The following is a 23,877-nucleotide window of genomic DNA, read 5'->3' as shown; positions in this document are numbered from 1 at the left end:
CACTAATTTCCTATGTGGGACCTTGTCGAAGGCTTTCTGAAAGTCGAGGTACACCACATCCACTGACTCTCCCCTGTCAATTTTCCTAGTTACATCCTCAAAAAATTCCAGTAGATTTGTCAAGCATGATTTCCCATTCGTAAATCCATGCTGACTCGGAATGATCCTGTTACCGCTATCCAAATGCTCAGCAATTTCGTCTTTTATAATTGACTCCAGCATCTTCCCCACCACTGATGTCAGACTAACTGGTCCACGGGCTCCCACGATGGAGCTCCCGGCCGATCTCCAGCAAAGGCCGCCAACTCCTCAATGTTAGGCCGCAGTGCGGACGGTGATATGATGCAGAAAAAAAATTGCATCTCCGTCGAGGTAAGAAAATTGAAAAAGCTTCCCCAAACTCCCCTCCCCCCCCCCCCCCCTCACCCCCCACATTAAACAAGCAAAAGAACACTAAAAAACATACATTTAACACAAACTAAGCAGGGACAAAGAAGAAAAGGACAGACAGACTGTTGGTGAAGAAGCCATTGCTGGCGCCACCTGGTGGTTCAAACCCAAGGTTACAAGGTCAATTTATTGTCACATGTACCAATTAAGATACAGTGGAATTTGATTTACCAGACAGCCATACGAAGTGAAAAGCAACGAGACACACAACCACTTAAAGTTTAACATAAACATCCACCACAGAGGATTGCACATTCCTCACTGTGATGGAAGGCAATATTGTGCAAACTTCTTCCTCTTTGTTCCCCTGCGGTCGGGGCAGTCGAACGATCTGCAGTCGGGGTGATCAATGCCTTGCAGCTGACGATTGAAGCTCCTGCGTCGGGGTGATTGAAGCTCCCGTGTCGCAGTGGATGAAACTCTCCGCGGCATGGAGCTCCTGAATCAGCCTCTTCTTACCAGAGACAGCGGGCTTCGCAAAGTTAAAGTTGGAGCTTCGATCCCCGGCAAAGAGATTGCAGGCTCTGCGATGGCAAAGTGACGCAGACTCCCGCGGCTTCGAACGCCCGCTGGTCTCCAGGAAAGGCCACCAACTCCAAGATGTTAGGCCGTAGTGCAGACGGAGATATGATACAGAAAAAATCGTATTCCAAGAGATTGAATACAGGTTTCCCGACCCCCACCCCCCATATAAACCAAACCAAGGAACACTAAAAACACACTTTTAACACAAACTAAAAATAACAAAAAATAAGAAAGGACCGACAGACTGAGAGGCAGCCACTGCTGATGGCACCACCCGGTGTGCTAAAACTAAACTAAACTAATTGAAGTAAACTTGACATTTAGAATCATACACCATAGAAACAGGCCCTTCAGCCCAGCTTATCTATGCGACCAAAATGCCCCACCCACCCTTGACCCACCTATCTACATTTTAGCTTAGTTTAATTTATTATTAATGTCACGTGTACTGTTATACAGTGAAAATGTTTCCTGTGTGCTATCCAGACAGCGAAAAGCCTATACATGATCACAATGAAGCCGTTCACAATGTACAGATACAGGTTAAGTGTATAATGTTTAGTGCAGAGTGAGTCTGGTTGGTGTTTTGCAGATTTCTCTCCCAACCTTTCTTGGCCATAGAAATTTCTATTATTTGACAATATTGTATTATTTGATTCATGTCTAGGGCCTCACACTCTGATCTATTACTACACCCTGAACCACGGGAGTACTCATCTACCAGAATACAGTGCCGTGGGAGTTCTGGACGGTTGTGAGATACAGTATTATGACAAAAACATGGTTATTACAATTCCAAGACAGAAATGGATGGCGGCTGCATTTGACAGGAGCTACTGGGTGAGAAATACAGTCTCTGAAAATGGTTTCCATGGAATCATCAAAGGGCAAGTCGATGAATGGATGCGGAGGGAAAACGAAACAGCAAGTTAGTCCTTTCATTTGAATACATTTGGATTGTGATCAATGTAAATTTAAAAAATCTAAAATTTCAGTAAAATCTCAGTAAATTTCTCACTGTGCCAGGTTTGATCCTGAACTCGAGCGAGTTTACACGTCTCCCTGTGACCACACATATTTCCTCCAGGAGTTCCGGTTTCTTTCATCCCATATCTTGAAAACGTGAGGGTTTGTAGGTTAATTGGGCTGTGTAAGTTACTCTTGTTGTGCTGAGAATGGGTGAGAAAGTGGGATAACATAGATGTGTAGGAAGGAACTGCAGATGCTGGTTTATAGCGAATATAGGCACAAAGAGCTGGAGTAACTCGGTGGAACAGGCAGCGTCTCTGGTTAGAAGGAATGGATGACTTTTTGGGTCGAGACTCTTCTTCAGACAGAGTGTCTCCCCTGTCTGAGGAAGGGTCTCAACTGGAAACGTCACACATTCGCTCTATCCAGAGATTCTACCTGTTCCACTGAGTTACTCCAACATTTGGAGTCTATTTTGGGATAACATAAAACTCGTGTGAATGGATGATTGATGGTCGGCATGGACTTGGTGGGCCGAATGGCCCGTTTCCATGCTGAGTCTCTAATCTAAGAACTGCAGACCCTGGAAATGTGAAATAAAATCCAAAAATACCATTGGCTGATGGCTTAATCGTCAGCTTATCACCATAGCAACATGACATTACCCTATGAGGGATACACCCTATCAGGGATATTCCCAACCATACCTCCCACTCCTGTATGCTACTTACACATTTTCACAATTCTGAAGCATTAATTCTGTTTCTCTTACCGTCGATTCTGTTGAACCTGCTGTGTTTCCAGCATTTTACAAATCATTGAAATGTTGGTGGCTTATTGTTAAAATCCCTTGCATACCTCACCAATTCTCTTCACTTTTATTGACTGAATTTGAAAGAAAAGTTGTGTGATATATTTAAAGGATAACCTAAAGGGCATGGTGGCGCCGCGGTAGAGTTGCTGCCTCACAGTGCCAGAGACCTGGGGTTGATCCTGGCCTCAGGTGCTGTCTGTGCAGAGTTTGTACGTTCTCCCCGTGACCTGTGTGGGTTTTCCCCGGGTGCTCCGGTTTCCTCACACACTCCAAAGGCATACAGGTTTGTAAGTTAATTAACTTTGGTAAAGATTATAATTTGTCCCTAGTGTGTAGGCTAGTGCTAGTGTCCTAGTCGGTGGGGATCACTGGTCGGTGGGGATCACTGGTCGGTGGGGACTCTGTGGACTGAAGGACCTGTTTTCGCGCTGCATCTCTAAATTATCTTGAGCAGCAATTGTAAAATAGGCTGTCCAAATCTATCTGCACCACTCTTGTCCATTCATAATATTTGCCATTGGACATATTTTCATATTATTATTATTTCATATTTCAGATACAGCGCGGAAACAGGTCTTTTCGGCCCACCAAGTCCGCACCGCCCAGCGATCCCCGCACATTACCACTATCCTACACGCACTAGGGAGAATTTTTACATTTTACCCACTCAATTAACCTACATACCTGTACGTCTTTGGTTTAGAAAACTCCTCTACATGTTGGTTTAGAAAACTATCCCGCATACATTCCAAGAAATCCTCTTCCTCAGCACCCCTGCCAGTTTGATTCACCCAATCTATATGTAGATTGAAGTCACCCATTATAACTGTTTTACCTTTGTTGCACGCATTTCTAATTTCCTGTTTGTTGCACCCATTTCTAATTTCCTGTTTGGTTGCACGCATTTCTAATTTCCTGTTTGACTTGCTCCACGGTGATATCTCCTTGTGGGCGATGCCTACTTTGAAGAGATTCTCCTCCTCTACCCAACGCGGAGAACTGCAAGACCCTCTCTCACTGCTCCCCCAGTGACGTTCTCCACAGATGCTGCCTGACCCGCTGAGCAGCTCCATTCTAAGGGGAGTAAGAGGCGCCCATGGCTGACAAGGGAAGTCAAGGACAGCATAAAAATAAAAGAGAAGAAGTACAACAAAGCAAAGAAGAGTGGGAAGCCAGAGGACTGGGACTCTTGGGTATGCAAAACAATGAATTTCAATGACAGAGGGAATGAATCACCAAGGTGGCTAAGGAAACGTCAACAAAATGTACCAGCATCAAAACTGAGCTACGCGTGCACCCCGAGTACAAGTAATTCGGAATGGGACCAACAAAGAATGTGAAGCAAATTGGCCAAAAGAGGAGCTCTGAACATGGATTAAGTCAGGCATTAAGATGTGTAGGGATTGTATCTGGAGACACAGAGACATGGTCAAGCCAGTCTCACCACAAGCATCAATGTCATTCCTTACCCAACAAATCCACTCATGGGGTCATCTCAACCCCCGCACCCCACCCCTCCTCCTCCAGCAAATGGCTGCCCAATTCCAAACAACCTGGTGGGTATGAGGTTTTCGGAAACATGCTCAACAGGTAGCTGAGCGATGTGCAATGTGCCAGTATAACAAATCATGACTTGCAAACGGTAATGCCAACATTAGGACCCCCAGCAGCAGCTGGCCCACTCCAGCACCTACAGCTTGACTGTGTTTCTCTTCCAAAATCCTAGGGTTATATTGACGTTTTTTAGTTTAGTTTAGAGATGAATCCGCGCTGACCAGCGATCTTTGGTTTCCTCCCATACTCCAAAGACATACAGTGACTCCTATGATTTATGTATGAGTTATTTAATCACCAGTTCAAGTGAGGATGAAGGTGGAGGATGGCAAAGGAAGGGAAGCTTGCATAACCAAAACGGTTGTAACTTTAGTCAAAAAGAAAAAAAGAAAGTGCATGCAAGGTTCAGGAGGATGAAATCAGACATGAGCTTTGAGGAATGTAAAGAAAGGAGGGAATAACTCAAGTGGGTGAGTAGAGGGAGGCACAGTGGGGCAGCGGTAGAGTTGCTGCCTTACAGTGCATGCAGCATCGGAGACCTGGCTTCGATCCTGACTACGGGTGCTGCCTGTACGGAGTTTGTACGTTCTCCCCGTGACCGTGGGGGGTTTCTCCGAGATCTTCGGTTTCCTCCCACACTCCAAAGACATACAGGTATGTAGGTAAATTGGCTTGGTATAAATGTAAATGGTCCCTAGTGTTGGCTGAAGGGCATGTTTCTGCGCTGTATCTCTAAAGCTTAAAACTACAGGGGCCAATAGAGACCACAAAGTGGCTTTGGCGAGTCGGATTGCAGTAAGTCCCACATCTTTTTCTATCTATATTTAAAACACGAGGGAGAAGGTGGGATTGCTCAAGGATATAGAATGGATTATGTGCTTGGAGTTTGTGGATGTAGGCGAGGTACAAAACAAATACTTTGCATTTGGTTTCACCACGAAAGACATGGAGAATAGAGAGATCAGTGTGGAGAATACTAACATGCAGGGGCACTATGAAGTTAAGCAAGAGGAGGTGTTGGGGTAACTTGAAGAGCATTAAGGTGGATAAATCCCCAGGATAGAGGAGTGTAGCGGAAGGACAAATATTCAGGCTGTAGTTCAGTGACCAGTAGAGTTCTGCAGGGATCTATGCTGTGACCTTTGTTACTTGCGACATATATAAATTACTTGGACCCAGGTGCTCAGAAATTACCCGAGTCATAACAATTAATCAAATCATTATTTTGTTTTTCTTTCAGATTATCACTATGTTCAAGGGCAGTTTGGTTGTGAGGTGAACGATCGCAGTCCCAATGTAGGGATATTGAAGTTGGCTTATGACGGAAGATATGCATTTAGTTTTGACAAGGACAAACTAAAGTGGACAGTGCATGATCCAGTGGCTGAGTCCTTCAAAGAGAAATGGGACAAGAATGAAAAAATGAACCATTATTTCAAGAGCTTGTTAGAAAATGACTGTGTGGATTTATGGAAAACATACTATGCAATTGGAAAAACATACCTGACCAGAAAAGGTGAGTTCGCAACAAAGAGTGTTGTTTTGTGATGGTAGGCAATGAGCAATATTTCACTCTGAGGCAATGAGTAATATTATCTCTGACCCAATAATGACAGAGGGAAAGGTCGTTTGGCCCATTGAGTCGAAGCTAGTTTTCAATGCAATGTCACCAAACTGTTCCACCGCTCTCTCACAACTTGCACTCAGCTCCCTCTGATTCTCCTTTCAATCAGCTGCAGTATGGATAATTTGAAACGTCCAACTAACTCACTGGCATGTCTTTGGTATGTGAGACAAAACTGGAGCACATGGAGGAAGCCAACTGAGTCATCAGGTCATTAGTGATAGGAGCAGAATTAGAACATTCAGCCCATCAAGTCTACTCTGCCATTCAATCATGGCTGATCTATCTCTCGCTCCTAACCCCAGTCTCCAGCCTTCTCCCCATAACCCCTGACACACATACTAATCAAGAGTCTATCTATCTATGCCTCAAAAATATCCATTGATGGCCTCCACAGCATTCTGTGGCAAATAATTCCAAGATTCACCACCCTCTGACAAAATACATTCCTCCTCATTTCCTTCCTAAATGAATGTCTTTTAATATTGAGACTATGACCTCTAGTTGTAGACTCTCCCACCAGTGGACACATCCTCTCCACATCCATTCTATCCATGTATTTCACTATTTGGTATGTTTCAATGAGGTTCTCCCTTATTCTTCTAAACTCCAACGAATGCAGGCCCAGTGCCATCAAACGCTCATCGTATGTTAACCCGTTTATTTCTGGGATCATTCTTGTAAATCTCCTCTGGACCCTCTCCAGAACCAACACATCCTTCCTCAGATACGGTGCCCGAAATTGCTCGCAATATTCCAAATGCAGCCTGACCAGCGCCTTACAGAGCCTCAGCGTTACACCCCTGTTTGACAGGGAGAAAGTGTAATTGATGTCTTTCATATTACTTAACCATGGCTTTTCTTGACCACAGTTGGCAGCCCCTAATCGGTTCTATATCACACATCTCTATAGAGCACAGTGTTCAGCTTCAGAGGGCAAAATGTAAATGAGATGTGCAGATCAAGTGTTTTTTTGCACAGAGAGACCTAGAATGCACGACCAGGAGTGGTGGTAGAGGCGGACATGGTAATGGCGCTGAAGAAGGTTTTGGACAGGCTGATGGAGATGCAGGAAATACAAGGATATGGATCACATGCAGGCAGTGGAGATTAGTTTTGGTGTATTTTCGTGATAGAGTATGGAAACAGGACCTTTGGGCCACTGAGTCCGCACAGACTAACAATCGCCCGTTCATTAGTTCTGTCCCGCAAGCTAGAGACAATTTACAGAAGCCAGTTTCTCCTCAGTTATCAACTTCCCAAGTAAGCCATTTGGTCCTCAAACCTGCCCACCATTCAATATGACCATGTCTGATGTTCTTCGGGCCTCTACTCCTGTTCAGTGTCAATTCCTCATTGCTCTCAATACCCCAATCTTTCACTACCACCACATTAAATACTTCCAATGATCCTGCTTTCACAAATCTCTAAGGTAGAGATTGCCAGAGGATGACCACTCTCTGCAAAAAGAGATTTCTAAACAAATGACTGGTCTCTTTTATCTCGTAACTTGTGTCCCCTGTTGAAGACGAGTGAAAATACTGCCAATTTTAAGCGTTTCCACTCCCCAATTGGCCTTTATTTTGTAACTTGTCAATTATTTAACATTGTCAATTATAGTGAAAAGATTTGCTGGTTTATTATTGTCACGTGAACTGAGATAAAGTCTAAAGTTTGTCTGTGTTATCCAGACAGATCATACTACACGTAACAACAATCAAGCCATCCACAAATAGAACAGTGCAAAGAGAAAAATATTCAGAGTGCAGAATATACAGTTACAATATATTGTAGTCTCACCAACTTCTACAGATGCACCATAGAAAGCATTTTATCAGGATGCATTACAGTTTGGTTTGGAAACAGCTCCATCCAAGAAATTACAGCGAATTGTGGGCGCAGCCCAGATTATCACACAAACCAACTTCCCTTCTATTGACTCCATTTATACAGTACCTTATGCTGCCTCAACAAGGCCTGCAGCATAATCAAGGACAAGTCACACCCTGGCCACTCCCTCTTATCTCCTCTCCCATCAGGCAAATGTATAGAAGTGTGAAACGCACATCACCAGATTCAGGGACAGTTTCTTTCCAGCTGTTATCAGGCAACTGAATCATCCTACCATAACCAGAGAGCAGTGCTGAACCACTATCTACTTTAGTGATGGCCCTCGGACTATCCATGATCTGACTATGCTGGCTTTACCTTGCACTAAATGTTATTCCCTTATGTATCGGTAGACTGTAAATGGATTGATTGTAATCATATATTGTCTCTCTGCTGACTGGTTAGCATGCAACAGAAGCTTTGCACTCTACCTAGGTACATATGACAATCAACTAAACGGAACTAATAGCATTACAGTTACAGAGAAGGTGCAGATCAAAAATTGTGCATGGATCACAAATGTTACTTGGTAGATCAGGACAACACCTTATCTTACATGGGAATAATTCAGTAGTCCTATAACAGTGGGGAAGAACCTGTTCTTGAATCTAATGGTATGTGATTTCAAACTTTCTTGTGTACTGTCTTAACAGTACCATCTCTTTGCAACCTCGTGGTTGGGTAATGGTGACGAAAGAGGCAAAACGGGGCGGATGTAGACAGTAGCTTGGTGTTTGCAGAGGGCTGAAGAATATTTTGTGGTGGGTGACTGCAAGTTTTACTGAAGGTGCAAATAACCAACTTATTGTCTTGTAGTCTCCCCTGAGGTCTCTCTCACTGCCCGCCCTGATGATCATTCAGTCCTGTACTGCACTGTGTTTGGATTTTACCCACCAGCCATCAATGTGAGCTGGTTGCAGAATGGTCAACATGTCTCTGAGACCAAATCTTCTGGGGTCGTACCCAACAGCAATGGAACATATCATCTAAGGTCTGTCCTTGAGTATGATCCATATGATGGGAAACAGTATTCCTGTCATGTCGATCACAGCAGCCTGCCCGGTGGGAAGACCATCATCTGGGGTAAGGACGTTAAAAATTCTTTCATAGATAGAAGAAACTGAAGTATTAATGAAACAGTTTATCATTATCTTCTGTCGTTTCCATTTTAATCATTGTGACTGCATCCCATATTCCAAGATGCTTAAACTTTCTTTGTTTAGTGGTGTTGCTCGAAGCCATCGTGTAATCAGCACCCACTCTCCACAATGAGCGGAAGACTTTCTCAACGGAAAATATCTCAAAAGTAACTAAATAGCTAATATACAAGGAAGGAGCATTTGAGATTCTCAGTGGTGGAACTGAAATCAATGAAAAGTGTTTTTAAATAAAAAATGAATAACAGCAAGGCACTGGGGGAGTACATGCCCCAATCCGAATCAATGGTGCGAAGTGGAAATGATTGAGAGCTTCGTGTTCCATGGCATGGATCTATCCAATATTCTGTCATGGACTGACCACATCACCAAGCAGGCACACTGACACCTCTACTTCCTCAGGAGACTGAGGATATTCATCATGTCTCTGGTGACTCTTGCAAACATCTATAGATGCCGCTGGAGAAAGCATGTTGTTGGGTTGCATCACAACTTGATTTGGGAACTGCTCTGCCCAAGACTGCAAGAAAATACAAAGAGTTAAAGATCATCAAACAGACCAGACTTCCCACTATTGACTCAATATACACCAGGTTGCCTTGGAAAATGAGACTTATCCCACCCTGGCCATTCCTCCTCCTTCCTTCTCCCATCAGGCACTAGGTACAGAAAGTTGAAAATGTGCACTACCCGACTCAGGAACGCCCCCTTTCCATCTGTAATCAGGCTTTGGAAGTGGTCTTCCATAAAATTGGTGTAATGTACGATGCACCTCAACCTCATTGTGCACATTGAACATGAACTATGGGACTGATGCGTTACAATGCTGGGAACTCTATTCTGTACTCTGTATCCTCTTTGCTCTCTCTATTGTATTTGAGTTTATTTATGTATAGTATTATCTGATCCATTTGGATAGCATGCAAAAGAAACATTTGCACTATATCTTGAACTCTGGCAATAATAAAACTAAACACAATGAAGTAAGTTCTGTGACGCAAGTTACATCTTCTGCAAAGAAAATTATTACCATCTCCACTTGACCTAACCAGTATCGTCAAATGCCCGTACATCAAAATCTACTGATCATACCTGCCCACCAGATAGGTCTGCCTGACCAACAGTGATTATACTAGTTTGATTCCAGCTATTCTGCACTGACCGACACAAATGCTCACTGTTGAATACGTTTCCTCCCGCGAACAATGCACAACTAAGGAATGTGATGTTTCACTCTAAAGACGGTTGCCATACTCCAGAACTTAATTTCCAACCTGTCTATGTATCATCAGCAATCTAGGCCACAGTGCCAGCACGCCCTTCATCTGCTCTGAATACCAACTATAAGTAGTTGACTTTCTTGCACTGATCCCAGTGACGCCCATTGGTTGCAGTTTCTCAACCTGAACGCTCCTTTAAGACAACTGTCTACTTGCTCTAAATTGTTTTGCCATTCATGCTAAATATTACCCCCAATGTCATAAGCCATGTGCCTTTACATCACATGATCAGATACCTGATGGAAATCCAGATATATTGTATTTCTTTTGTTTCTCAGCCCTGTTGTGCTACCTATTCTGCTGAATATTTCCAGCATTCTGTCTTTCAATGTTAGGCTTTTCACACCTGCAAGCTACTGCTGCTCAATTATACACTATGTACGGGTTCCTCTTTATCAACTCTGTTGTATTTTCAAAGAATTCTATTCAATTTCTCAAACAAAGTTTTGTGGAAGGGTCCCAAACCGAAATGTCGCCTGTCCATGTGTAAGAAGGAACTGCAGATGCTGGTTTACAGCGAAGATGGACACAAAATGCTGGAATAACTCAGCTGGTCAGGCAGCATCTCTGGAGAAAAGGAATAGGTGATGTTTTGGGTCATGATCCTTCTGACTGAGTCGATGTCTGCCAGAGATGCTGCCTGTCCCGCTGAGTTACTCCAGCATTTTGTATCTATCATGTACATTCTTTCCACTGACTGGTTAGCACGTAACAAAAGCTTTTCACTGCGCCTCAGTTCATGTGACAATATACTAAACTAAACTAAAGCTTTTGTGAAAATCAGTATCTGCAATTCCTTCTTTCTTCAATTTTCGTGTTAATACCCTGTTAATGCACTTTATTGTTTTGTTATTAATTAAATGTTCTGCCATTACTTAAAATAATCCAGCATTTTCCCCAAAAGAAGTGTTAGATTATATAGGGTTAAAGCATTCTGCTTTCAATTCACCTTCTTTCTTGAATTAAGTTGTGGCTATGAAGGTGCCATAGATCACAGAGTTGTACGGAACAGATGTTGGCCCTTTGCCATGGTGTGGAACTGCATGATTCAAAACAACATATCATCTTATATACCTTAAAAATCTCCATAGATAGACACAAAATGCTGGAGCAACTCAGCGAGTCAGGTAGCATCTCTGGAGAAAAGGAATAGGTGGCATTTTGGGTCGAGACCCTCTTCATCCTGAAGTCTTCCGACAGTGCCAATCTACACAGCTTAACAATTGATTTGTAAAATTACGCGTTTTTTATTTTTCAGAAGGAAATGGGAGGAAAGACAGGCACATAGGCCTTATTGCCGTGTGTGTGCTGATATCGCTGGCTATTGTCTTGGCAGTAATTGTTTGGTGGAGAAAAAAGAGGAAAGGTAAGATGGGAAAATAGTGATGCACTGTTGCTAGTAAAGGTGTTAGACTTGAAGACATTATCGACCTCAAGTATGATAAGGCAGCAGCGACACCTGAAATAGCTTGACAGTCACGACTGTCAACACACCTTTGTGCTGAGGTTAAATGTTTCTAATAATCAGATGTTTGAAAATTGTTCATGTGAATTCAGAGTTAAAACAATAGTTAAACGTAATAGATTCACTGCACCAAATCCTGGAAATATCATTGAATCATTGAAAACTACAGCATGAAAGCAGTCCTTTCTGCCCAGAGAGTCCATGCCAACCTGTTCTCATGACTTCTATATCATTGCACCTTCTCATCCAGTCACCCACTCACTAGTGGCAATTTACGGTGGCCAATTAAACTACAAACTGACGAATCTTTGGGATGTGTGAGGAAACCGGAGCTCCTGGAGGGATCCAATGTGGTCACACGGAGAACGTGCAAACTCCACATGGATGTCACTCAAATTGAACTCGCTGTGAGGCAGCAGCTCTACTAGCTGTGACACTGTGCTGCTCTGTTGGGGGCTCGCACTGTTCATAATCCAAGTCAGCTACCAGGCAGATTGGTTGCAGTTTAACATTTCCTAGTTTAGTTTACTTTAATTTAGAGATACAGCGCGGAAGCAGGCTCTTCAGCCCACCGAGTCCACGCTGACCAGCGATTCCTGCACATTAACACTATCCTATAATCACATAACAAGCCAATTAACCTACATACCTGTATGTCTTTGGAGTGTGGGAGGAAACCTTAGATCTCAGAGAAAACCCACGCGGTCACAGGGAGTACGTACAAACTCTGTACAGACAGCACCCATAGTCCGGATCGGACCCGGGTCTCCGGCGCTGCAAGCGCTGTAAGGCAGCAACTCTACCGCCGCGCCACAGTGGCCACCACCCTGGCCACAGTTGCTGGAAGACTCAATATGATGCGGGAATGTGAGTGGTGGTGGGAGAAATGGTTCAAGGTGGAAAGCCGAATGAATGAGCAACAACATGACATGTGTACTATAGTGTGAAACAGGGCAGCACAGAGCCATAGACCTGAATTCAATATCGACATCGGCTGTTGAATCTGTAGAGTTTGCATGTTGTTCCTGTGACCAAGTGGGTTTCCCCAGGTGCTATGGTTTTCTCCCACAGCCCAAAAGTGGTTTGGTAAGTTAGTTAACCCCTGGATTGTGCATGATACAATGTGGGGAGAGCTGATGAGAATGTGGGACAAATGTAGGATTTATGTACAATACAATACAATACAATACAATACAATATATCTTTATTGTCATTGTACCCAGGGGTACAACGAGATTGGGAATGCGCCTCCCATACGATGCAATAATTTAGGTAATTTAGACAGCAGCAACCCAACGAAACGAAACAGTTTTGGACAGGGTAAAGTGCAAGTTGATCTATGCGTTGTGGCCATCCGGCTCAGCAGGACCGGTTCATAGCAGCTATGGCCCTGGGGATGAAGCTGTTCCTGAGTCTGGAGGTGCGGGCATAGAAGGCCTTGTATCGTCTGCCCGATGGAAGGAGTTCGAACAGACTGTTGCAGGGGTGTGAAGAGTCTTTGTGGATGCTGGTGGCTTTTCTGAGGCATCTTGTGTTGTAGATGCCCTCCAAGTCTGGTAGCTGTGTTCCGATGGCCCTCTGAGCTCTATGGACTACCCGCTGTAGAGCTTTCCTTTCTGCCTCCGTGCAGCTGAGGTACCACACAGGGATGCCATGCGTTAGGATGCTCTCTATGGTGCAGCGGTAGAAGGTCGTCAGCAGCTGTTGGGGTAGACCAGACTTTTCAGTGTTCTTAAGTAGAACAGTCTTTGTTGTGCCTTCTTGACCAGCGCAGCAGTGTTATTGGACCATGTTAGGTCCTCCAAAATGTGAGTGCCCAGAAACCTGAAGCTGGACACTCTCTCCACACTGTCCCCGTTGATAGAGATCGGGGCATATTCCCCGTTATGTGACCTACGGAAGTTGATGATCAGCTCCTTGGTCTTGGTGGTATTTAGGGACAGGTTGTTATCCGAGCACCAGTCCGCCAGGTTCTGCACCTCCGCTCTATAGTTTGTTTCATCCCCGTTGGTGATCCGCCCGATCACCGTTGTGTCATCTGCAAACTTGACAATGGTGTTGGTGTCGAATGCAGAAACACAGTCGTGTGTGAAGAGGGAGTAGAGCATGGGGCTCAGAACACAGCCCTGTGGTGTGCCGGTACTCAGGGTGATAGTGGAGGACAGGTGCGGGCCCATTCTCACTGCCTGCGGTCGTTCCAGCAGGAAGTCCAGGATCCCGTCACATAATGACGAGCTGAGGCCTAGCCAGTGTAGTTTGGTGTTGAGCTTGGTGGGGATGACCGTGTTGAAGGCGGAGCTATAGTCTATGAATAGCATCCTCACGTACGTGCCCTGTCTCTCTAGGTGAGTCAGGACAGTGTGAAGAGCCAGAGAGATGGCGTCCTCTGTGGATCTATTTGCCCTGTATGGAAATTGATGTGGGTCCAGTGAGTGGTTGGTGTAAACTCAGTGGGCCAAAGGCCATGTTTGTATGCTGCATATTTCCATGACTCTTAATGATGAAGACAGATGCTGAATATTTTTTAATTATAAGATTGGGAAAGACTGAGGGGCAGTGCCAGAGTAACTCAGCAGGTCAGGCAACATCCCTAGAGACCACGGAACGGTCATTCTGGTTCGAGACTCTTCAGGCAAATTAACATGATTATTCCTCCGCTTAAGTCTGATAGAAGTGTATGGATGCACCTCAACCACTGACTTGCTCAACAAGTGCCTCAATGAGTGGAATTAAAGTATGTTTGGAGTAACATGCAGCAGTCCTTAAAATCTTTCATTTCCCAAATCCCAAGACAGCTGGATGATCAGGCTTTTAGTGTGAATTCAAAGTCATCTATATCTCGGGTTTCTTGCCTGTGATCACGTTGTTGTAAGAGATATTTTAGCGATGAATTGCAGTTCACTTTTCCCCTGTCTAAAGGAGTTATTTTGTTGAATATTGCATCATAACAAGTGGAAGGGAAAGTCAATGTAGGATTTAGAGTTTGAACGTAGGGCAGCATGATGGTGCAGCCGGTAGAACTGCTGCCTCACAACCCTAGAGACCCAGGTTTAATCTGGACCTTGAGTACTCTCTGTGTGGAGTTTGCACGTTCTCTCGGTGACCATGTGGGCTTCCTCAGGGTGCTCGGTTTTCTCCCATATCCCAAAGACGAGTGTGTTTGTAGGTAATTAGCCTCTGTAAATCACCCTGAGAGTGTAGGGAGTGGATGGGAAATCTATTATCTTTACACCAGCTGCAAATGTCATAAATTGTGAGAATTGATTGCAAATGTTATAGAGTATTATAAACAAAAGTGGGTAATGAAAATGACAAGAAGGATGAAGAGCAGAGTGTCCATTGAAATAACAGACATGCTGCTTTCTCTAGCACTTGGCCTTGGCTGTGTAATATTTCCTCCTCAAAATGCAATGTTCCCCGGAACTGCTTGACTGTGCCACCAATCAGCAAGTATATTTCCTGAAACACAGGTTCTGCTTTCATGGTATCAAGATGTCTAACAGTTCCAGCACCCAGATCAGAACCAAGCCATTTCTCACTGTGCCAAAGCTATAAAAGCAGCAACAATTTAGTAATTGAACATCAACGTCATGCACATTTGAATTGAGGCAATGGTTTTAGCTTATTATCTCTGTAAACCTGTCATGGTCATGGGTTTGCAATTGTGGTCACTATTAGTGAGGGTGATTAACTAACATTTAGCAGTGAAACAGAAAGGAATTAGCTTTTCAAGCCCACGGCGCCATAGAGTCATATGGCATGGAAACAGGCCCTTTGCCTCAACTTGGCCATGCCAACAAGGATGCCATGTTTAACTAGACCTCTTTGCCTGCAATTGACCCATATCTCCCTGAAACTTTCCTATCTATGTACCTGTCCAAGTGTGTTTTAAATGTTTTTTAGTACCTTCCTCAACTACTTCCCCTGGAATGTTGCTCCATATTTCCACTTCCTCTGGTCCCTAGTAATTCCTTTCCCTCTCACCTTAAACCTAAGTCCTCTGGTTCTTGATTACACAAGGCTGGTTAAAAGATTCTATGCATTCAATCTGTCTATGCCCCTTGATTTTATAGACCTCTCAAAGATCACCCCTCAGCCTCTTGCCTGCTAAGGAATAAAGTCCTATCATGCCCATCCTCTCCTTGAATCTCAGGCCCTGTTAATGACCCCTATCGTTGGATGACCAAAACTTACAACAATTCTCCAAACGCGGTCCCACCAACGTCTTGCACCACAGGAGCAGACCATCCCAACGTTTTTATTCAGTACCTATATTATTCAGACGGCCAGAGAAGGTTGTGCTGTGAGGAGAAAATTACATGTCATTGATGTTCATTATTATTCTGTTCTTTGTGCCTGGCCATTTTGACTTTGTCTCATTTTACTTTGTTTATGATATTGTACAAGATTTGCAATCACACCTCCTAATTGACTAAAGTTATCCCAATTAACTAAATGCCTAATATGGCATTTAACTTATTGCACATATTCAGTGCAGGGTAGAAGCTGCAGCTTTTCACAAAGGGTAAGTTTATTTTACATACTATGTGGTTGGTGCCTGGAATGCACTGCCAGGGATGGTGGAGTTTGGGGTGCACCTTCGTAGGTGCATGGAGATGCAGGGGCTGGAGGGACATGAATCACTTGCATGCCGTTGCTGCCTAACTGGTGTCTGACTAACTGATCTGGAGGAATTTCAATGGGACCTGATGGTCAAAGTGGCAGGGAGTGCTTCCAGTGACCCAATGTGTTGAATTATCAGAATTTTATGATGCATGGGAATGTCTCTGAAATAGAGGAACAGGCCCTACGGCCAACAATGTTTGTGCTGAACATGATGCAAATTAAGGCAGAGTGGTGCATCTGATAGAGCTGCTGCATCACAGCGTCAGAGACATGGGTTCATTCCTAACCTCGGTTGTTGGCTGTGTGAAGTTTGCATGTTTTCCCTGTGACCACATGGCTTTCCACTGTGCTCCAGTTTCCACACACATACCAAAGATGCCAGGGTTTATCAGTTAATAGGCCTCTGTAATTTGACCCTAGTGTGGGTGTGAAAGTTGGATAACATAGAACTTGCATGAACTAAACAGATTGAAGGAATATTATGTTTCTTGTTTAGTTTAGTTTAGAGGCATAGTGCTGAAACAGACACTTTGGCCACTGAGTCCGCACCAACCAACGAACACCCACACATGCTAGGGACACAAGCCAATTAACCAACAAACCTGCACATCTGTTTTTGGAATGTGGGAGGAAACTGGAGCACCCGGAGAAAACCTATGCAGTCACGGAGAAGATAGAAACTGCACAGACAGCACCCGTAGTGAGGATCAAACCTGGGTGTCTGGCGCTATGACATTATGTCTTGAAGGAAAATGTTATGTGGGATGAATCAACAGTTGAAGTGAATAAACAAGTTGCATCTTTCTGAGTTCTGTTCTCTGCTATGCCATTTCTCAGTTGTCTAATATTTAATTTCCCTCCTCAGATTATCAAACTATTCAACCAAACCGGAACAGGCGCTGCTAACCAATTGCTGAATAGAAGATTTCATGGATGTGATTGAAATGCAGGAACTGAAATATATGGAAAAAGTTAAATTAAATTTACTAAACATGACAGAATTTCATAATAGACTGTCCTGTATTTGTACAAATTAGCGCTACGCAATAATTGATGCTGATCACAGCTGATCTGACTTAGGCCTCAACTCCTTTACTGTGCTTATTCCACATAGGGTACAATTCCCTGTTCTTTTAGATGTATCCGATTTCTCTTGAAATACCTCAAATGTTCTAACCTCCTTTGTGTCAAAATGCTGCTGCTCTGCAAAATGGATGACCAGTCTATGCTACTTTCTCCAATGTAGAAGTGGCCACATTGTGTACACTGAATGCAGTGGACAAGGTTGGACGAGGTGCAGCTGAACATCTGTTTCACATGGGATTGTCTTGTCCCTTTATTTCCCTTTTCCACCATGCATTATCCATCAATGCACCACCCCCATCGTACCTCTTTAATACCTTCATAAGGTTAACTCTGATTCGTATCAACTCCAAGGAACACAGAACCAATGACTTCAGCCATTCATGGTAAGGCAACACTTGCTTATTCCAGGAATCTCTTCTGGGTGATATCCAATATTAATATATCCTTTCTTAAATCTGAGGACCAAAGTGTACACAGTGCTCCCTATATGTCCTTAGCCACCTCATGTACCATAATTTCAATAGTAACCTAATTTTGAATGTCAATATGCTATTTGCCTTCTGTGTTGTGCTGCCGCTACCGGCTGCTGTTTCCTTTGGCACTTTAAGCACTTGAATCTCTTGTACTGCACTCATTTGCAATCTCCCTCCATTTAGATAATAGCTCCCTTTTGAATTGCTCTTACCAAAGTGTGTGAGCACATATTTTCCATTATTAAACTCCATTTGCCAGGTTTATGTTCACCTAACAAAGAGTCATAGGGCCACATAACAGTGAAACAGGTACTTCAGCCTAATGCTCCAAGCTGAACAAAATGCTGCATCAATGTTAGTCACATTTGCCAGCATTTGGCCCACAGATCTCTCAACATGTTCTATCCATGTACGTGTCCAAGTGTCTTTTCAATGTTGTTATTCTACCTTCTCAAGCAGCTCATTCCATACACCCATTAACCACTGAGTGGTGAAAGTTGCCCCTCAGGTTCCTACTGAATCTTCCTCCTCACCTTAAACCTGTCTTTGCTGGTTCTTCGCCCTGGGTAAAAGAAACTGTGCATTCCCCTGATCAATTGCCCTCGTGATTTTAGATGGCTCTATAAGATCACCAATTAAAAAGTTTCAATTATAGATAGAGTGAGACTTGGTGCATATTTCCAACAAGAATTATAGACTAAAAAAGGCCAGTAGAAGTAGTTAGTTAGTTAGTTTAGTTTATTTGTCATTCCACTCCTTAAAGATCATGCAACGAATGGGATGAAACAGTGCCTCCGGGGGCCATCGTGCAATACAAATGCAAAACATATAGACAGGATGACAGTGCAGTACAATACAAAACAGTACAATACAGTTAGACACTGCAATACAATACATATAGACAGGACATTGAAGCATGTCAACAGTAAAAGGTAAAGCATTGTAAAGCAACTTGGTCAAACCATCTGTGGAGGCAAATGGAATATACCAACATTTCAGGTCAAGGCGCTGCATTAGAATTGAAAGAGAGGATGGCAAGATTCTAACAGTTTGAAGGAGGAATGGGGCAGAACCTGGTAAGTGACAGGTTAAATCAGGAGGGAAAGGGATGATGGGCATTTGTAGCAAGGTTGGTGTCGGGGTGGTTGTGGGAAAACAAATGAACACCAGTGGTGTGGATGCTGATATATGAAAACTTAATATTCATACCATTGGCTTGTAAGTCCACCCAGGTGGACTATCAGATATTTTGCTTAAGATTTTCAGTGCCCAAGGTTAACAACAGATGGGTCAGCGTGAGAGTGGGAAGGGGTGTTAAAATACCATACAACAGATTTCAGGATGATCTTTGCTTCAAAGGGTATGTGCTCTACAAAATCGTTGACGTTTCAGCTAGTTTCTCCAATGTAGAGAAGACCACAGTGTGAGCACTGAATGCAGTAGATAAAGTTGGAAGAGGTTCAAATGAACCTCTGTCTTACTTGGAAAGTTTGTTCTCCTGTTGTTCACCTCTTCCTCCTCTTCCCCTACCTGTTTCCATCTACCCATTATCTTCTCCCCACCTTGTTCTACTTTTGACCTACCTGGTTGCTATGTATTCCTCCCTGGTTGCTATGTATTGGCAATCCATCCTCTTCCCTTACATGCCTGATGCAGGTTCTTGACCCTATTTATGACATAAACCATTTGTCCCAATAATTTTGCTTGAGCCATTGAATTTGTTCACCCTTCTGTTTCGAGCTGCAGATTCCATTAACTGCAGTCATTATTGGATTGAATAAATGTTGGTTTAACACTGCATTTAGTTTGAGACTCAGCACCAACAAATGTTGTTACAGAATGCTTGGTTATTTGATGATGTCAAAAAGTCTTGATTGTTTGTACATTTCTAACCTCGTGCAAATAATTCATCATCCATAAGAATATAAAATTATCCACAGTTACTGCTGGTACAGTGATCAAGTTCATTTTACGTGGCTACTTTGCTCTTGAGAATTCACCGGATAATAGTTGCCTGTAGAATGTGCTTTATGACCAGACCATTGAGTGTAAGATTTTTGAAAATAGATGGGCATTAAATGCAAGTAAATACATTGGATTGCACCCTGTATTATAATGGCTTCATTTTGCAAAGTAAAGCCAAGATATATATGGTCAATTAATATGCGGCACAAAATTAAATTGTGGTTAAGAAAATGTATTGCCTCCATTTATTTGCAACAGCATCAATCACAGTTATCCGTCAAAGTTGATTTTGTATTTTTTAAAGAAAGATTGGAAACAAAATGATCAAAAATGCATTGGCAAGCAAAGTAATACAAGGTTGTAGTGGAGACAAGTTTGTAGGAACAGGCCACTCTGCCTATCCTATTAATACTGGTGCCTACGTTCCACCTGAGTCTCTTCCCACCTTATGCGATCTGCAAAATGGTTGGCAAGTCTATGCTGGATTCTCCAATGTCGAACCTACTGTTCTTTTCTCTTTTGTGTTTGCCCAGCCTCCCTCTAAATGCTATTCATTGATCTGGTACCTCATTCTCACCAGTCATGGGTGGGAGGGGAGGAGAGGGAGCATTCTCTGTCGAATTCTCTGCTGGGTTTTATTGCATAGATGTGCTGAATTCTGCTCTTCTCCACAAGTGGAAAAGAGCTACTTCTGAAAGTGGTGGTGGGCAGGGGGCAGAAGACTTGCCCAGGGAGATTCGATTACCATGTTTTGGTTATTTTGTCCAAAGATATTTTTAATATAGGTTAGTACATTTTCAGTGCATTGCATATAAACACAGTAGTATTCATTTTTGCATCTTGAGTAAACACATTGAAATAGCAATGTGTTCAGAACATTATTTCTGATATGTCCTCACTTTGTTAACACTGAACCAATATATGCATCTGTCTTATCTGCATAAAGGCGTAGGCACCAGGGTCTCTGTTCCCTTTAAGCAAACCCAGTTATCATGTTCTTCTATGCAGAGGAAATGTGGGCAGGATAAATACAAACATTTTGAAATGTAGAACATAAAAGTGATAGGAATTCAGGAATTTGAGCCACAACTATTATTCAATGTGATCAATTGTGACCCAAATTTTGTACATTGATCCTCTTATTTCTCACAAAGGCAGACACAAAATGGTGGAGTAACTCAGCGGGTCAGGCAGCATCTCTGGAGAGAAGGAATGGGTGATGTTTCGGGTCGAGACCCTGAAGAAGGGTCTCGACCAGAAACGTCACCCATTCCTTCTCTCCAGAGATGCTGCTTGACCCGCTGAGTTACTCCACCATTTTGTGTCTACCTTCGATTTAAACCAGCATCTGCAGTTTTTTTTCCTTTTATTTCTCCACATCATTTCTGATCCTTTGACCATACAAATAACATATAACTCCTTGAATAAATTTAATGATCTGTGTTCAACTGCTTCCAGTGGTATAACATTCTACAAGTTCATCATTCTGTGGGAGAAGTAATCGCTGTTCATCTCACCTTTATGCCTGATGTCCAGATAGTGACCACTGAGTCCTGAACTGACCTGATATCCCGTATGCATGCGTGTGTGTAATGTTTTTTTCTCTCGTTTATTATAATGTTTACAGTATACGATGTTTACATATTATGTTGTGCTGCAGCAAGTAAGAATTTCAGTGTTCTATCTGGGACATATGACAATGAAACACTCTTGACTTTTGACTCTCTTGAATCTGCACAGTCCCATAAGAATTTTATAGTTATTTTTAAATGGTCCTAATCACTTTAGAGCTCGGACTGATGTAAAACTATTTGCCCTAATCACCATTCATTCATTAGTCCTCCCAACCCTGAACTCTGATGAACCTTCACAGCACTCCTTCCATAACATGAACATTCTTCCAAAGATCAGGAGACCAAAACTACAGATGCCGTGGTATTGGCAAGTACATGTCTCAGAATAACATGATGTATCTTTCAAAAGGGATGAGGAGTAACTTCTTTAGTCAGAGGGCGGTGAGGCGGTGGAATTCACAGCCACAGAGAGCAGTGGAGGCTGAGTTATTGGATATTTTTAAAGCACAAATTGACAGGTTCTTGATTAGTAAGGGTGCCAAAGGTTATAGGGAGAGGGTAGGTGAATGGGGTTGAGAGGGAATGATCACTCAAGCATGGTTGAATGGCGGAGGGGGTTCAATGGCTTAATTCTGCTGCTATGACACGACCTGAAGTAAAATACAGAAAGGCATAGCTGATACAATACAATACAGTACAATACAATATATCTTTATTGTCATTGTACCCAGGGGTACAACGAGATTGGGAATGCGCCTCCCATACGATGCAATAATTTAAGTAATTTAGACAACAGCAACCCAACGAAACAATTCTAACAGTTTTAGACAGGGTAAAGTGCAAGTTGATCTATGCGGTGTGACCATCCGGCTCAGCAGGACCGGTTCATAGCAGCTATGGCCCTGGGGATGAAGCTGTTCCTGAGTCTGGAGGTGCGGGCGTAGAAGGCCTTGTATCGTCTGCCCGATGGAAGGAGTTCGAACAGACTGTGGATCATTTTATTATGAAGGCTGTTATACCATTTGCCTTCTTAAATTACCCAATGCGCCTGCACGCTTGGTTTCAGTGAATGTTGAACAAAGGATTCCTTTATTATATCTAATTCAATTCAGATAATTTGACTTCCTGTTATTCCCACCAAATTGAATAGCTTCTTATTTATTTCTGTTATGTAGTAGGTGCCATGTATTTGCCCACTCCTTGCACACTAATTACACAAATCCTGTATTTAAAAAAATATTGTTCCTGCCTGTACACCTCCTATCCTTCCACCCACCTTTGCCATGGTCAATATATAATAGCAATGATTCTACTAACAAGTATTTGTTTAGAACGTGGTAGGAAATCCCTGTGACATCCCTGTGACATCTAGCCCTCAAACCCTCCAGCAACGTGAACAGCCTCCCCACCCATTCTTCCCATCCCTTATTATATAAAATTCTATAGGATCGCTGCTTAGAATTCTCTTTAAATGGAACAGTCCACCCCTCTCTGATCCATCCAAAAGTTCAGTGTATGTATGTGTGTGTGTGTGCCCTAACATGGAAGCTGCAAGTACTTGTGTCCTGGGAAGATAGAGAGAGATTACTTAAATAAAATTAAAATTTGTTGTGGATACAATAGAAGTGAAGACTCATTTGGACTGACATTACTTTTGGCTACTGAAAGGAGGATTATAATAATTTTCCTCTGACCGTTGGAATCAACACCCTTTCGCTTTCCAAGCGGGCATTGAGTGTTATTCTCCCTTTGAAATCTACCATGTAAAAATAGCAATAGCAAATTGACCGCCATCTGATTTGGAAATATATCGCTGATCCTCTGTATTGCAAATGCAGAAACGTCCCACGCCGGCAGAATATTGTACTAGCACCAGGAAGTCTTCATCGGCGGACAAAAATAATGGTTCTTTACCCAGTAGTCAAAGGCAAAAACAAACTTTTAATAAAACCTTACTAACTGTCTAACATAAACACTGAGTGCTGCAATCGATAAATACAACGTTTGGTTTATTATTGGCACGGGTAACTAGAAACAGTGAAAAACCCTTTGCGTGATATCCAGTCAAATCATTCCATGCATGAATAAAATCAAGCCATACATAAGTAGATTAAAGATTTTTTTTAAAACACCAGAATGCAGACGTTGCGCTTACAGCTAATGTGCAGACAAAATAAAAGTACAAATGTGCATTGCCTAACGTCGACGTGCTCGGCGATTTGCAACGGTGCATAAAAGACTTCTGTCAAAGATTATTTTCCCCATGGTTGCAAGAAGCTGATATCAGAATGAGATGAATGAATTCATAATGGGACGTAGAGAGGGAGCAGGAAAATGCTGTGGTGAGAAGTTTCGTGCATTTTAGTGCGTTGGTTTCTGTTTGACGTCAGGACGATAATATTTCGACTTTGTGACATCACAAAGA

The 23,877-nt window shown here is 42.9% G+C and overlaps 1 protein-coding gene across 1 annotated transcript in view; it reads left to right on the top strand.

Annotated features, from left to right (window-relative positions):
- Positions 1 to 17,449, top strand: part of LOC144602760 (class I histocompatibility antigen, F10 alpha chain-like) — a 31,469-nt gene extending 14,020 nt beyond the window's left edge. The window contains exons 2-6 of the mRNA XM_078415895.1: positions 1,643 to 1,903; positions 5,553 to 5,828; positions 8,643 to 8,909; positions 11,522 to 11,629; positions 17,220 to 17,449. Of these exons, the coding sequence (XP_078272021.1) occupies positions 1,643 to 1,903; positions 5,553 to 5,828; positions 8,643 to 8,909; positions 11,522 to 11,629; positions 17,220 to 17,260 (953 nt within the window). The 3' untranslated portion in view covers positions 17,261 to 17,449. The remainder of the gene's footprint in view (positions 1 to 1,642; positions 1,904 to 5,552; positions 5,829 to 8,642; positions 8,910 to 11,521; positions 11,630 to 17,219) is intronic.
- Positions 17,450 to 23,877: the final 6,428 nt, after the last annotated feature.

Source organism: Rhinoraja longicauda, chromosome 19, assembly GCF_053455715.1.
Source record: "Rhinoraja longicauda isolate Sanriku21f chromosome 19, sRhiLon1.1, whole genome shotgun sequence".
In the NCBI taxonomy this organism is placed as follows: domain Eukaryota; kingdom Metazoa; phylum Chordata; class Chondrichthyes; order Rajiformes; family Arhynchobatidae; genus Rhinoraja; species Rhinoraja longicauda.
This window is presented reverse-complemented; position numbering and strand designations above follow the sequence as displayed.